At 38.1% G+C, this 15,330-nt stretch overlaps 1 protein-coding gene and 1 long non-coding RNA gene across 6 annotated transcripts in view; both read left to right on the forward strand.

The window, feature by feature from the left end:
* LOC149255275 (beta-amylase 2, chloroplastic-like) overlaps window positions 1-15,330 on the forward strand; it is a 322,686-nt gene that overhangs the window by 133,244 nt on the left and 174,112 nt on the right. For 4 of the 5 annotated variants that reach the window (XR_016267215.1, XR_016267216.1, XM_089460446.1 and 1 more), the window contains exons 2-4: window positions 7,958-8,206; window positions 9,218-9,295; window positions 9,576-9,779. Coding sequence is in view for 3 of the 5 variants with exons in the window: in XM_089460446.1 (XP_089316572.1) it covers window positions 7,958-8,206; window positions 9,218-9,295; window positions 9,576-9,779 (531 nt within the window). In the remaining 2 variants the exon portion in view is untranslated. The remainder of the gene's footprint in view (window positions 1-7,957; window positions 8,207-9,217; window positions 9,296-9,575; window positions 9,780-15,330) is intronic. The other variant, XM_089460447.1, reaches the window with a different exon arrangement.
* Window positions 7,187-7,640, forward strand: LOC149255276 (uncharacterized). The gene is made up of 2 exons (XR_016267218.1): window positions 7,187-7,411; window positions 7,570-7,640. It is a non-coding gene; the product is annotated as an uncharacterized LOC149255276 (long non-coding RNA).

The following is a 15,330-nucleotide window of genomic DNA, read 5'->3' on the forward strand; positions in this document are numbered from 1 at the left end:
CTTCAGTGACTATAACAAAAAAATTAAAAATAAAATTACTAACCTTTTAAACTAGCTCACTTGGTCCAAAGTTACTTTATGAGAATAGAGGTCTTGAGTTCAAGTCTTTCTTTTTGTTGAGTTACTTTTTCAAAAAGCACAGGTAACTTATGTTTTAAAGTTACTTTATGTAAAAGTGTTCTCACCCATTATAAAAAGTGACTCACTTATAATTCTAAAGTCTCTTTATCTTTTATTTAAGTTACAATTTAGTGGATAGCTCATAAAGTACCATTGTAAAAGTGATTTTCACTTATTTATAAAAATGAGTCACATAAAAATATTTTTTTTAAAGTGAGTTAATTAGATTAAGTATGGAAGGGGGGGGGGGGTTTTAAATATAACAATATCATTCATTTCCGCACATTCACACACTTCGTCGGCATCTTCAACAACGTTTTTTCAAAAAGCCATAACTTCTTTATCCGAAAGCCGTTTTCAAAGCCGTTTTTTTAATCAACCTAATTTTTCGAGATCTTTCCATTGGAACACTTAGTTTCAGCATCTACAGCTTCAGTTTCTGTTGAAATGGGAATTCCATGCCAAGTTATTCTTGACAGCACCAACTACTTCCAATGGTGGTCCTACATTGTGGATTTACTTAGAAGTAAAGGTCTTTACAGAATAGCCTCAGGCCAAGAAACCAAACCTCAAGATGAAGATAAGGTAGCCAAATGGGAAAATAGGCAAGATCAAGCACGTGGGTTGATAGGGATGTCTATTTCTCTTGACCTTAGATTCCATATCGCAGAACTTGATACTCCTAATGAAGCAATGAAACAACTCACTAAATTTTTTGGAATTAAAAATGAAATTAGAGTCCATCAACTCAAAAATGAGTTGCTTACATTGGACCCCAATCATTTTTCTTCCATTGAAGATTTTTTGTCCAAGTTCAAGACCCTTAGACTTCTCTTGGAAGGTGTTAACGTTAAGAAAGAAGATGGTAGCCTTATCTATTCCATTCTTACTAAGTTGGGACCAGCCTACTCTGTGTTTGTTTCCACCTTCCATTCTACTAGAGAAGCCTTTATTTCTCAAAGACAAGACTACAAGTCCCCCTCTTTTGATGCTTTTTGTGATTATTTAATAAGAGAACAAGAAAAACTCTTATATCTTGGTCTTCTTAATCTTGGAAACTCTTCTAAGAAAGTCTTAGTTGTTTAGCAACAACCAAATTCAAAGAATCCTAAGAAGCAGTATCCTAAAAAGAATGGTCCTAAACCAAGCAAGGGTCCTAAGCAATTTCAGTCTCAAAATGAAAAATCATTTCAACAAAATGATAAGGCAAATAAAAACAAAGGGAAGAAGACTGATAGACATTGTCACTTTTGTAATCGAGATGGCCACTTAGAATCCAAATGCTTTAAGAAGATGGAAGCCTTGGAAGTAGCAATGAGAAGTATAACATCCATTTGGAGCACTCTTCAACTTCAACTTCATCTTCAGGAATAACACTTTCTGCATGTGGTTGTCAAGCATCTCGATCTGGTTATGCAATAAATGTATCTTATTCTTCTCATTCTCATGAGTGGCTCATTGATTATGGAGCTTTTTATCACATGGCCAAAAATAAAGCCATGTTTTCTTCTTAAATGATTGTAACACCAAAAATATATATGTTAGTGATGATAGATCGCTTAGTGTTGTAGGGACTGGAACTGTTCATCTAGACAATGGTCAATTTAATGATGTATTATGTGTTCCAACCTTATCCTGCAACCTTCTATCTGTATATCAGATAACTCATTTAGGTGAAGGTTAAATCGTTGAATTTTCACCTCACGATGCTGTAATTAAAGACCTAAGAGATCTTAGACAGATTCTAGCTACTGGCATTGCTGATGATTCTACAAGGTTGTATAAGTTTACAACTTTGGGTCATCAAATCTTCCCTCGGTATTTGTTGCTCATAATGATGAAGTGAGCAAACTTTGGCATGGGCGATTTGGTCACTTAAACTATCGCTCCCTTCAGAATCTATGTAAAGAAAATATGGTGACAGGTCTTCCAATGGTATCTTGCAGAGATGGTGTTTGTTCCGGATGTGTACTCGAAAAACATCATCGAGATAGTTTTGAAAAACGTGCCTCTTGGCACGCCTGAACCCCTTTACAACTTGTGCATAGTGATTTATGTGGTCCACTTCTAGTTGTTCCATTCTCTAGCTACAAGTATTTCTTAACTTTCATTGATGATTTCTCCAGACGCACTTGGGTATACTTCTTAAAACTCAAGAGTGAAGTATTTAACATGTTCTTGGCCTTTAAGGCCTTTGTTGAAAAACAATCTGGACATCAAATTCTTAAGCTAAGATCTGATAATGGCGGAGAATATGTTAACAACAAATTCATCAATTTTTGCACTGAGAATGGAATTCGAATGCAACGCACTGTTCCATATACTCCACAACAAAATGGTGTAGCTGAAAGGAAGAATCGCACTTAAAGGAAATGGATAATTGTATGCTTCAACCTAAAGGACTTAGTCTTAATTTTTGGGCAGAAGCAATTAACTATGCAAATTACATAGTAAATCGCACTCCTATTAAGGTTTTAAAGGATATCACTCTAGAAGAAGCATGGAGCTCAATTAAACCAGATGTAATTCACTTTCGTGTTTTTGGAAGTGAAGCATGGACCCATATTCCAGATGAGAAACATAAAGCTTTAGAACCTAAGAGTGAAAAATGTATTTTTTTTGGATATACTGAAGATGTCAAAGGATATAGACTTATTCCACTTAAGTCCAAAATTGTTATCATTAGAAGAGATGTAAAGTTTGTTGAAAATATATCAGCCTACGAGCCTAGTTCGGCGGATGTGCCACCTCTCTCTATCCATTTTACTTCTGAAAATATTTCTTCTTCAGATGATGACAACGAGGATGACAATCCTCCCCCGCCTTCTCAGGATCCTCCTTCAACTCCTCAGCTTTCAAAATGGGTCCGTGCTACTCGGGATGCCACAGGTGCTCTTGCCAGTGATCCTACAGATCAACGACATACACGTTCTTAGTTCGATAGAGCCTCTTCTTTACTAGATCAAGCTTCAGCGAATTATGATCTTGACACCTTTGCAGAAGCTTCAGGCCATCCAGATTGGGACACAGCTATGAATGAAGAATATCGTTCATTATTGGCAAATGATACATGGGATCTTGTTCCTCTTCCAAAGGCACAAAAACTTGTTAAATGCAAATGGGTTTACAGAACCAAGTATGGACCAAATGGAAAAGTTGATAAACATAAAGCTCGTCTTGTTGCTAAAGGTTTTTCACAAGTTGAAGGCATTGAATATACTAAAACCTTCTCCCCTGTTGCCAAAATGAACTCTATTCGCCTTGTTCTTTCCCTCGCTGTCTTTTTCAAATGGGAAGTCCATCAGATGGATGTTAAATCTGCCTTCTTGCATGGGGACTTGAATGAAGAAATCTATATGGAAAACTTACTGGCTTTATACAAACAGACTCCAGCCTTGTATGTCGGCTTAAGAAATCCCTTTATGGTCTCAAGCAAGCCCCTCGGGCTTGCTATGCCAAAATGGATAGCTTTCTTTTAGAAACTGGCTTTTCTAGGTGTCATTCTGACAATACTGTCTACACCAAGAAAGTGGGCAAGTCTCTTATCATTCTTGTTCTTTATGCTGATGATCTTATCCTGACTGGTAGTGATCCCAACCTTATAAACCATGTGAAGTCTAGCCTTAAAAGGAAGTTTGAAATGATAGACTTAGGACACTTACATTATTTTCTTGGTCTTCAAGTCCTGCAATCCAAGGAAGGTATTTCCCTTTCCCAGTCCAAGTATGCCTGTGATATTCTATGCCATTTTCACATGGAAGACTGTAAGCCAGCCCCTTCTCCCTTTCATTCTGGAGCCAAACTTTCAGTCACTTGTACTTCCCCTGAAGTTGATGCTACCTTATACCATCAACTTGTAGGAAAACTTTTGTATCTGACCCATACTCGTCCTGACCTTTCCTTTGCTGTTGGCCTTATTGCTCGGTTTATGCAAAACCCACATGAAAGTCATTGGAAAGCAGCTAAAAGAATACTTCGTTATGTTCGAGGTACAGTTCAGTTTGGGATTCATTATAGTGCAGAAGCATCTCCTCTATTGGTTGGTTTCACTGATTCCGATTGGGCTGGTGACCCTGATGATCGGAAGTCTACTGCAGGTTATGTGTTCACTCTTGGTTCAGGACTTATTACATGGGCTTGCAAGAAACAAAGTGCCATTTCTCTTTTCTTAGTGGAAGCAAAGTATCGTGGTGCCATAAAAGCTAGTAAGGAAGCCCTATGGCTTCGTCAGATCTTGTCAGAGTTTGACTTTCAGCAACAACATCTGGCTACACTTTGGTGTGATAATCAAAGTGCCATTCAACTATGCAAAGATCTAGTCCAACATCAGCGCAACAAACACATTGAACTACACATGCACTTCATCAGAAAGCTCATTCATGACCATGTTCTTGAAGTGCAATATTGTTCATTAGATGATCAAGTTGCAGACATCTTTATAAAGGCTCTCATAGAGGCGAAGTTTACTAAACTTCTATTTATGGTTGGAGTTCAGGAAGTTGTCACTAAGGGGGGATAGGCTCTAATGCCTCCTTCCTTCTCCTATTGTGTCATATTTGTACATCCTTCAATCCTATCCCAAGTTGTTATAAGGGGGGATGTTAGGATATTTCGACACATAGGAAATAGTTAAGTATAACGTGGTCTACTGTAGAGTACGGTCACAATATGTTCTAGACATGAAGTGATTCGACGGTTCATTCTCTCCTCGGTATTATTGACATTTGATCCGTGGCTTAACACTCAATTGGTCCATGATCTCTATTTAAAGAGCATGGAGGGTCATTTGTAGGGTAACCGTTCATGAGAGAAGTTTATGTAAATTTTCATTCTTTTATTAATAAATTGCCTGAAGTGGCCGCGTTGGCTTAGGCCGTGCACTGTTTCCCACTTTGAGGGTTTTAACCACGTCAAGAATACTGGTGTATTGATCTGTGATCTGTTTGTGAGCGGTGTCCTTTGGTGTTATGTTTGAGGAACTTACCCTGTAAATTCCTACACCTCATTAGTCTAATGAGCACATGTGGTCATTAGACATTTTTTGGTCCTAAGGATAGAGGGGTTCAATGGTTGCACTGTGTTTGGCCCATTCGCTTGTTTACAAATTACAGGTTTTTGCATGGCTAGTCATTTATCAGGGGCTACCATACAAGGCCCAATTTGCTAGGAGTGAAGCACATTTTTCAGGATTGTTGATTTCTGGCAGCATTGGATGTGCTCTAAGCCTCAAAATTTGCAGGGAGGCTAGGACACATGTATTTCACAATACCCAGAAATCATTTTGAGAAATTCCACCTGGAGATAGTTTTATTAAAATAATTAATTATTTTTAATGGATGCCTAAGTCTAAACTTAGGAAATTAAAATCATTAAAGGGTATTAATCAAATAGAGGGTGAAACTTCTAGAAGAAGACGGAGATCGAGTCCAAATGATCTGAGCCATTGATTAGAATATAATTTGGGCCGTTGATTACTCAACTGGAGGATTATAAGAAGGACTTCGATGGGCATTTGGAAAACACATCAGAGAGAGATCAAGAGATCGAATTTCTCAGCGAGGGCAACACAACAGTTGCTAGAGAGAAGATTGAAGTGATTTCTTGCAGTGAGGGGCATGGATAATTTCCGTTGGAGAGTTTCCTAATCCGGGAGTACATCACAGAGGAGGCAGAGAGAGATCCAGAAGAGTCAGTGCAGAGGCCACGCTGGGCAGCGTAGGGCCACATAGAGCTTCAGAAGGAGTCCGAAATTTCGTTGGGAAGTCAAGTTCCAGAGCCAAAAGTTGGGGTGTGAGAACGGAGAGCCAGAGGAACGAAGTTCCAGGCAATATGAGATCTAGGAAGAGGTCACGCAGATCCCTTGAGAGGTTGACCCAGGACTGCGTAGGCTGACGCAGTAGCTGCGCAGAGCCAGCGTGGGGCCAACCTTCCAGGGCATGGATCAGTGTTGGATCGCTAGTCATAGTGTGAGGTATTTCTCGGTAATCTTCTGCGAGTCAGATTCTCTGTATTGGATAGCCAGTAAGGCATCCAAAGATTGTATTTAGAAAACTACTGCTTAATAATACAAACCCTCAGTTGTTGCACTGGTTTTCCCGCATTGGGTTTTTCCAGGGACATTTGTCCAAAAATAACAGTGTCATGTATTGTGTATTTCTTTCTTGCTCAGTTTCTTGTTTCTGCATTTAATTTAATTGGTGAAGGCTACAGTGTATTAGTTTCGGTATTTGCTGTAGGATGCAGTAAATAATTTGTTCAGTTATTCGACAAATAGAAGATACTTAATCAGTTGCTGCAGTAGAAATTTGAGTCTCCAAATTTTCACAGGGACTGCTGATTTTCAATGTACTGCTGGCAGCACATATAGGATCAGCACTCTGCCTGATTATAAGTGAAGGTGCACTGCAGAACTGTACTTTTTGGTGACTCCAGATATCTAGTACTTGCTCCCTTCGCAGGAATTTGGCATTGCCTTAGGGTCGCCACATTGTTCACCATCTAGAAGCTAAGGTGCAAATTTGTTTTTTCTCACAAGGTCAGTTCAATTCAGTCTTTTTTTAATCACTGGAGGGAAGAGGTATGTATACAATTGTTGGCTAAAGGATTTCTTCTTATCCAGCATATTCTGATTTTATTTTTATTTTAGTAGTGTTGAGGAAGAGGGTATACTTATCATTGTATATATCCTTCCACTTTTGTATTTTCTTCTGTGATTATTTGTGTTGATCTATGACGTATTTTTTAAAATAAAACATAAAAGAATATGCACAGTGACTGTATATGTCTAAAGTATAGATTGTGGAATTATTTACTTACAGCAATAAATTCATATTATAAAATCTACATAAATGCCATGGGATGGTATGGATAAAATGACATTAACATCAAAAGAATTTGAGGAGTCAAGGGGTGGAAGTATTTGATTAGTCTCATCTTCTATGACTAACTATTCTGTGTTGAAGAGACCTTTTTTAAATAGAATGAAATCAATCAAATGCCACTCAATTACAAGGATAAGAATGATAAAAGTAGCCATAAAAAATACAAAAGTGTATATAATATGGAGTTATAAATTAGCTTGCTGTTGTCGATAACTAACAGTATCCCTTTCCAATTGAATTGACGTTACGATTTTTGAGGTGCATTTGAACATCACTTAAAACTATATCCAGATTCAGTATCCCTTTCCAATTGAATTGGCGTTACGATTTTCGAGGTGCATTTGAACATCACTTAAAACTATATCCAGATTCCATGGAATACTTCACCGGACTGATTTTCATCCAATACTGTATGGATAAGTGTCTTTTTATTTTCAATACTAAAGTCATATTCATTTGCAATTGTAGTTGCAATCTTGGGATAGTCCCAGAGAAATTAGTGGAGTCGGATGAGGGAAAAGACATTTCAATTCTCTAACGGAATCCATTTTTGTTCTGGATTTACCAGACTTCACTCATAAGAGATATAAGTCAAAGATGTGCAAGCCCAGGGTTTGGAAATGCTTCTCCGGATATTTATTGACAGTAGATTTTGTCCCTATATTTTAATGCATTTCGAAAAATTTCTTTGGGTGATTTTTTAATGTACTTAAACATATTTCTTTGTAATTGGATCATCAGAAAAACCACAAACAATTGGTTAGATATCGAAGAATAACGATTTTTTCTAGGTTGGATGAATGGACACTGTTTTTCATGCAAATAATATCCAACACATCAATTAGCAACCGTGTCCAAGCGGCACATTTTCTTAACTGTGCATTGCCAGCGTTTCAACCTTCTTTAATCATCCATTTTTCAGCACTGTTCTGACCTGTTGTAATTAACATTTACAGACGCCTTATCCAGTCAAAGTGGCAGCTCTTTCATCGACTTCTCTAGCTGGTTCTCCTGGATCATCTGCTTCTTTGAGGAGTACTCTGGTCAAAAATCCAACAGATCACCGGTCTTCTGGTGTCAGGCTCAGGGATGGTTTCACGCTCAAATCACCAGGTTCAACTATGCTTGGAGAGAAAGGTCCAAAGAAAGAGAAAATATACAACATGGCTATTGACAACTCACTGGAGCTTATGGAAGAAGAGCAGGCATGCCTTCCTCATTCTCTTATATTTTGTCTTGTTATCTTTATTTTCTTGGTTTTTTTTGCCTTTTGCAACATTTTCAGACGGCCATTTTATTGTTATATGTTCCTTTTAAAAATCTTTGTTCAGATGTTCATTGCTTTCTGTCTAAGTGGCCACTTTGCATGTGCCAGCAAGTTATGATAATATCCTCTTAACATCAATTGATCATTTTAAAATAGCAACCTGTAGATGAAATGTTTTAAGGTGTGTAATTTCTGATTGAACAAACTATTTCCTATAACGCTTCTCACTGAAAACGGTCTAATGTTGTTGTTTGTCGAGCTATTTAATTACCAAACGTAAATACCATCAGCCAACTTCGAAGTGGCCATGGAACATATAAAAAATGAAGAATTTTCTCCCAGAAACATAAGTTATTAGGCAAGGCATGTTTCTGTTTTCAGCCTGTTAAAGCACATCATTCTGATCTATTCTAGTATTTGCTGCACTAAAGCTGACGATATTTCTGGATTTATCGATTAGCATGTTAAAATCTGAATGCCTTGGAGAATTTTTGGGGCCATAATCCAGTGACGGTGTATCATACATTGTTATTTATTTCTATTTTTCAATTAGACAACTGTTATTCTCAGTAAAGGCTCCTTCCTTTAATGTACATTTTTCAAGATGTGCTAGGCTACTTAATTAGCAAAATCAGTAAACTGAACCTGAATTTCGTTACCAACTTAAAGGCCATATTTTTTCCCATGTAATAGAAGAAGGATATGGCGTATGCACATTATACAAACTCAGTAGATTTATATGTAAAACTTCTGACAATCGCTTCAAATGCTCCTACGACTTGATTTTTGTAACGGAGGAACCTGTGTCCCTATAGGAATCTAATTTTTCTGTGAAATATGTCATCACGTCTGAAGATGTTGCTGACCATGTTATGTTTGTTAATTTTTGGAGAATCGCCCCTTTATGTAAGCATTAACAAGGTGAATCTACTGATGCCAAGGATTACAGGTTCAAGAGTTTCTTCCAAAGGAGCCAGAAAGAGATTTCTCAGGAACTCCAGATGTTCCAGTTTATGTAATGCTTCCTGTGAGTGTTACTCGTGTTTCCTTTTATACTTCAACCAACTCTCATAGGTTTAATTATTAATATGTATTAGAATTTTGTGCAGGTCTATTTAGAGCAAACACCATTTAGAGTTATTGGTTTATCCGAGCATTTTCCTTTCTCACAAGAGGATAGTGTACTGAATGTTCTTAGTTCCAAAATAGCACACCAAAAGCTATTCAGGTTACGTAAGCAATGCTTGCTTCTGCTTGATATTGTACTATAGTAACTTCTGTTTATTGTGTAACTGTTGTCACATTAGCTTGGAATCATCAATGAACGTTGCCAGTTGGTTGATCCAGAAAGTTTGCGGAAAGATTTAAGAGCGTTGAAAGCTATTAATGTTGATGGAATAATGGTGGATTGTTGGTGGGGTATTGTGGAGGGGCGAACTCCTCAGAAGTATGTTTGGTCAGGCTACAGAGAACTTTTCAATATTGTACGTGAAGCAAAACTTAAATTGCAGGTAATTTATCTTTCTTTCCTGAAGACAAGCAGGATACGTAATCATAACTTGAAATTTGTACCTTCTGCATATTTTGCATTGGAACAAACTACAATCTAATATATCAATCTGTCTGAACTTGAAGTGAGCATTAGAATTGAGGAGAACCTAGATTGTTGAGCGTTAGAGCTATGGGATCTACTGGGTCCAACTTTAGCGAGCTAGTCCTAAGAACTTTGACAGAAAATATACCAACACTATTCATAATTCATGAAAACATTCTGATCCCAGTCTCAATTTTATGATTCATCCTAATTGTATTTTTGTAACATTTGGATTTCTGATAATGATGAAATTACGTTCAGATTATTTTTGTAGCCCATCAAGCATTAATTCAACATTGGAATTTTCATGTTATAGCTGATAGACAACTGCAAAGTGTGTAATAACTTCAAAGGGATACATATTACATACATCAAGAAAATTGGGCCTTGTCATGAAACTTTATGCTATGACAATGATATGGGACAGTGGTGGAGATGGGGATATCTAAAACAGAGATCCTAAGTGCCAAGTGAAAGAAAAAATACTTGGCCATGAAAACTCGAATCATTATTTTCATTAACTCCAGGCCTGTATCCATACTTTCCTGCTAGAAAAGAAAGAATGGAGGGTGTTTTAATAGGTTAAAACCTCTTTTAAACAAATAACACCTTATATAATTTGCAAAGGAAACCCTAAAAGAGTCTCAAGTTACAAGGGGGCCTGTTACTGATCTGATTAGCAGGGCTGCCAAGGTCCCAACTATAGGCTCTAGTGCCTCCTTCCTTCTCCTATTGTGTCATATTTGTAAATCCTTCAATCCTATCCTAAGTTGTTCTTAAGGGGGGATGTTAGGATATTCCGACACATAGGAAATAGTTAAGTATAACTTGGTCTAGTATAGAGTTAGGTAAAGTGTGTTTCTTTACTATGTACATTTTGTAACTTACAATCCGACGGTCACGATATGTAGTGATCCGACGGTTCATTCTCTCCTCGGTATTACCGACACTTGATCCGTGGCTTAACACCTGATTGGTCCATGAACTCTATTTAAAGAGCATGGAGGGTCATTTGAAGGTTAACCGTTCATGAGAGAAGCTTATGTAAATTTTCATTCTTTTATTAATAAATTGCCTGAAGTGGCCGCGTTGGCTCAGGCCGTGCACTGTTTCCCTCTTTGAGGGTTTTAACCACGTCAAAAGTATTGGTGTATTGATCTGCGATCTGTTTGTGAGCGGTGTCCTTCGGTGTTCTGTTTGAGGAACTTACCCTGTAAATTCCTACATGGTATCAGAGCTATTTGAGGGCCGTGTCCGTTGGTGATCCAAATCTGAAGCCGGTAGAATTGCATCCGACTGCCGTTTCCTAGATCTACTGTTTTTGACTGCTTTTGGGCCGAGAGGACTGCTCTGTTGTGTTGGGAGCATCTGTTCCAATGAGGAACCCCTTTCGTTTCACGCGAAAAGGTTTCCGGTAGCCCTAGCTGCGTCATTTTTAAGATCTGGAGGTATACAGTGTTTATTTGCAGTTTACAGTTATTTTTCTCTCTGTTTATTTCGGTTTCGGTTTATTTAGCCTTTTTTTATTCCCGGATCTATACCTTTCATTTCTGCGTATGCTCTTTGCCCCGCGACTCTGTGCAATCTGGGCAAATCAGAAACAGAAAGGAATGATTTTTCTCATGCGTATGCTCTTTTCCGCTGCGCCTTAGTGTGATCTCGGAAAATCAGAAACATTGAGAAAAATATTTAGTTTCTGGGTAAAGCTAACTTCGAGCCGCAAGGTTCGTTTTTTTTGTATCTCCGTGTTGGGTTTTGTGTTTTTTTTGTTTTGTAGGGAAAAAGAGCTTTCTCAAAGCAAGCACGCAACCCAAAGCTTCCCCCCCTCTCTCTCTCAAACTTTTTGTATAGGTCACTTGGTCCAAAGCTAATTTATGAGAGTAGAGGTCTTGGGTTCAAGTCTCCATTTTGTGGGGGCGGATTTTTCATTTCCGCACATTCTTGCACTTCGTTGGCGACTTCATCAAATTTTCTTCAAAAAGCCATAACTTCTTCATCCGGAAGCCGTTTTCAGAACCGTTTTTTTTAAACAGCCTAATTTTTCGAGATCTTTCCATTGCAACACTTAGTTTCAGCATTTATAGCTTCAGTTTCTGTTAAAATGGAAAGTCCATGCCAAGTTATTCTTGACAGCACCAACTACTTCCAATGGTGGTCCTACATTGTGGATTTACTTAGAAGTAAAGGTCTCTACAGAATAGCCACAGGCCAAGAAATCAAACCGAAAGATGAAGATAAGGCAGCTAAATGGGAAAATAGGCAAGATCAAGCACGTGGGTTGATAGGGATGTCTACTTCTCCAGATCTTAGATTCCATATTGCAGAATTTGATGCTCCTGATGAAGCAATGAAACAGATTACTAAAGTCTTTGGAATTAAAAATGAACTTAGAGCCCATCAACTTGAAAATGAGTTGCTTACATTGGACCCCAATAATTTTTCTTGCATTGAAGATTTTTTGTCCAAGTTCAAGACCCTTAGACTTTTCTTGGAAGGTGTTAAGGTTAAGAAAGAAGATAGTAACCTTATATATTCCATTCTTACTAAGTTGGGACCAGCCTACTCTGTGTTTGTTTCCACCTTCCATTCTATAAGAGAAGCCTTCATTTCTCAAGGACAAGACTACAAGTCCCCTTCCTTTGATTCTTTTTGTGATTCTTTAATAAGAGAACAAGAAAAACTCTTACACCTTGGTCTTCTTAATCTTGGAAACTCTTCTAAGAAAGCGTTAGCCGCCCAGTAGCAACCAAATCCAAAGAATCCTAAGAAGTTGTATCCTAAAAAGAATGGTCTTAAACCAAACAAGGGTCCTAAACAATTTCAGCCTCAAAATGAAAAATCATTTCAACAAAATGATAAGACAAATAAAAACAAAGGGAAGAAGACTGATAGACATTGCAACTTTTGTAATCGAGATGGCCACTTAGAATCCAAATGCTTTAAGAATATGGAAGCCTTGGAAGCAACAATGAAGAAGCATAACATCCATTTGGAGCACTCTTCAACTTCAACTTCATCTTCAGGAATGGCACTTTCTGCATGTGGTTGTCAAGCATCTCGGTCTGGCTATGCACTAAATGTATCTTCTTCTTCTCATTCTCATGAGTGGCTCATTGATTCTGGAGCTTCTTATCACATGGCCAAAAACAAAGCCATGTTTTCTTCCTTAAATGATTGTAACACCAAAAATATATATGTTGGTGATGATAGATCTCTTAGTGTTGTAGGGACTGGAACTGTTCATCTAGACAATGGTCAGTTTAATGATGTATTATGTGTTCGAACCTTATCCTGCAACCTTCTATCTGTATATCAGATAATTCATTCAGGTGAAGGTAAAATCGTTGAATTTTCACCTCACGATGTTGTAATTAAGGACCTAAGAGATCCTAGACAGATTTTAGCTACTGGCATTGCTGATGATTCTACAAGGTTGTATAAGTTTCACAACTTTGGGTCATCAAATCTTCCCTCAGTATTTGTTGCTCATAATGATGAAGTGAGCAAACTTTGGCATGAGCGATTTGGTCACTTAAACTACCGCTCTCTTCAGAATCTATGTAAAGAAAATATGGTGACAGGTCTTCCAATGGTATCTTGCAGAGATGGTGTTTGTTTCGGATGTGTACTCGGAAAACATCATTGGGCCAGTTTTGAAAAACGTGCCTCTTGGCACGCCTCAGCCCCTTTACAGCTTGTGCATAGTAATTTATGTGGTCCACTTCCAGTTGTTTCCTTCTCTGGCTACAAGTATTTCTTAACTTTCATTGATGATTTCTCCAGACGCACTTGGGTATACTTCTTAAAACTCAAGAGTGAAGTATTTAACATGTTCTTGGCCTTTAAGGCCTTTGTTGAAAAACAATCTGGACATCAAATTCTTAAGCTAAGATTTGATAATGGCGGAGAATATGTTAAAAACAACTTCATCAACTTTTGCACTGAGCATGGAATTCAAATGCAACATACTGTTCCATATACTCCACAACGAAATGGTGTAGCTGAAAGGAAGAATCGCACCTTAAAGGAAATGGCTAATTGTATGCTTCAATCTAAAGGACTTAGTCTTAATTATTGGGCAGAAGCAATTAACTGTGCAAATTACATAATAAATCGCACTCCTACTAAGGTTTTAAACAATATCACTCCAGAAGAAGCATGGAGCTCAATTAAACCAGATGTAAGTCACTTTCGTGTTTTTGGAAGTGAAGCATGGGCCCATATTCCAGATGAGAAACATAAAGCTTTAGAACCTAAGAGTGAAAAATGTATTTTTTTTGGATATTCTGAAGATGTCAAAGGATATAGACTTATTCCACTTAAGTCCAAGAATGTTATCATTAGAAGAGATGTAAAGTTTGCTGAAAATATATCAGCCTGCGAGCCTAGTTCGGCGGATGTGCCACCTCTCCCTATCTCTTCTACTTTTGAAAATATTTCTTCTTCAGATGATGCAAGCGAGGATGAAAATCCTCCCCCACCTTCTCAGGATCCTCCTTCAGCTCCTCAGCTTCCAAAATGGGTCCGTGCTACTCGGGATGCAGCAGGTGATCTTGTCGGTGATCCTACAGATCAGCGACTGTACATGTTCTCAGTTTGATAGAGCCTCTTCTTTACTGGCTCAAGCTTCAGCGAATTATGATCTTGACACCTTTGCAGAAGCTTCAGGCCATCTAGATTGGGAAGCAACTATGAATGAAGAATATCATTCATTATTGGCAAATGCTACATGGGATCTTGTTCCTCTACCAAAGGGACGAAAACTTGTTAGATGCAAATGGGTTTACAGAATCAAGTATGGACCAGATGGGAAAATTGATAAACATAAAGCTCGTCTTGTTGCTAAGGGTTTTTCACAAGTTGAAGGCATTGACTACACTGAAACCTTCTCCCCTGTTGCCAAAATGAACTCTATTCACCTTGTTCTTTCCCTTGCTGCCTCTTTCAAATGGGAAGTCCATCAGATGGATGTTAAATCCGCCTTCTTGCATGGGGACTTGCATGAAGAAATCTATATGGAACAACCTATTGGCTTTATACAAACAGACTCCAGCCTTGTATGTCGGCTTAAGAAATCCCTTTATGGTCTCAAGCAAGCTCCTCGAGCTTGGTATGCCAAAATGGATAGCTTTCTTTTAGCATCTGGCTTTTCTAGGTGTCATTCTGTCAATACTGTCTACACCAAGAAAGTGGGCAAGTCTCTTATCATTCTTGTTCTTTATGTTGATGATCTTATCCTGATTGGTAGTGATCCCAACCTTATAAACCATGTGAAGTCTAGCCTTAAAAGGAGGTTTGAAATGACAGACTTAGACACTTACATTATTTTCTTGGTCTTCAAGTCTTGCAATCCAAGGAAGGTATTTCCCTTTCCCAGTCCAAGTATGCCTGTGATATTCTACGCCATTTTCACATGGAAGACTGTAAGCCAGCCCCTTCTCCCTTTCAGTCACTTGTACTTCTCCTGA

Source organism: Pinus tabuliformis, chromosome 7, assembly GCF_031772625.1.
Source record: "Pinus tabuliformis cultivar Carrire ecotype Pingquan chromosome 7, CPIR1, whole genome shotgun sequence".
Lineage (NCBI taxonomy): Eukaryota > Viridiplantae > Streptophyta > Pinopsida > Pinales > Pinaceae > Pinus > Pinus tabuliformis.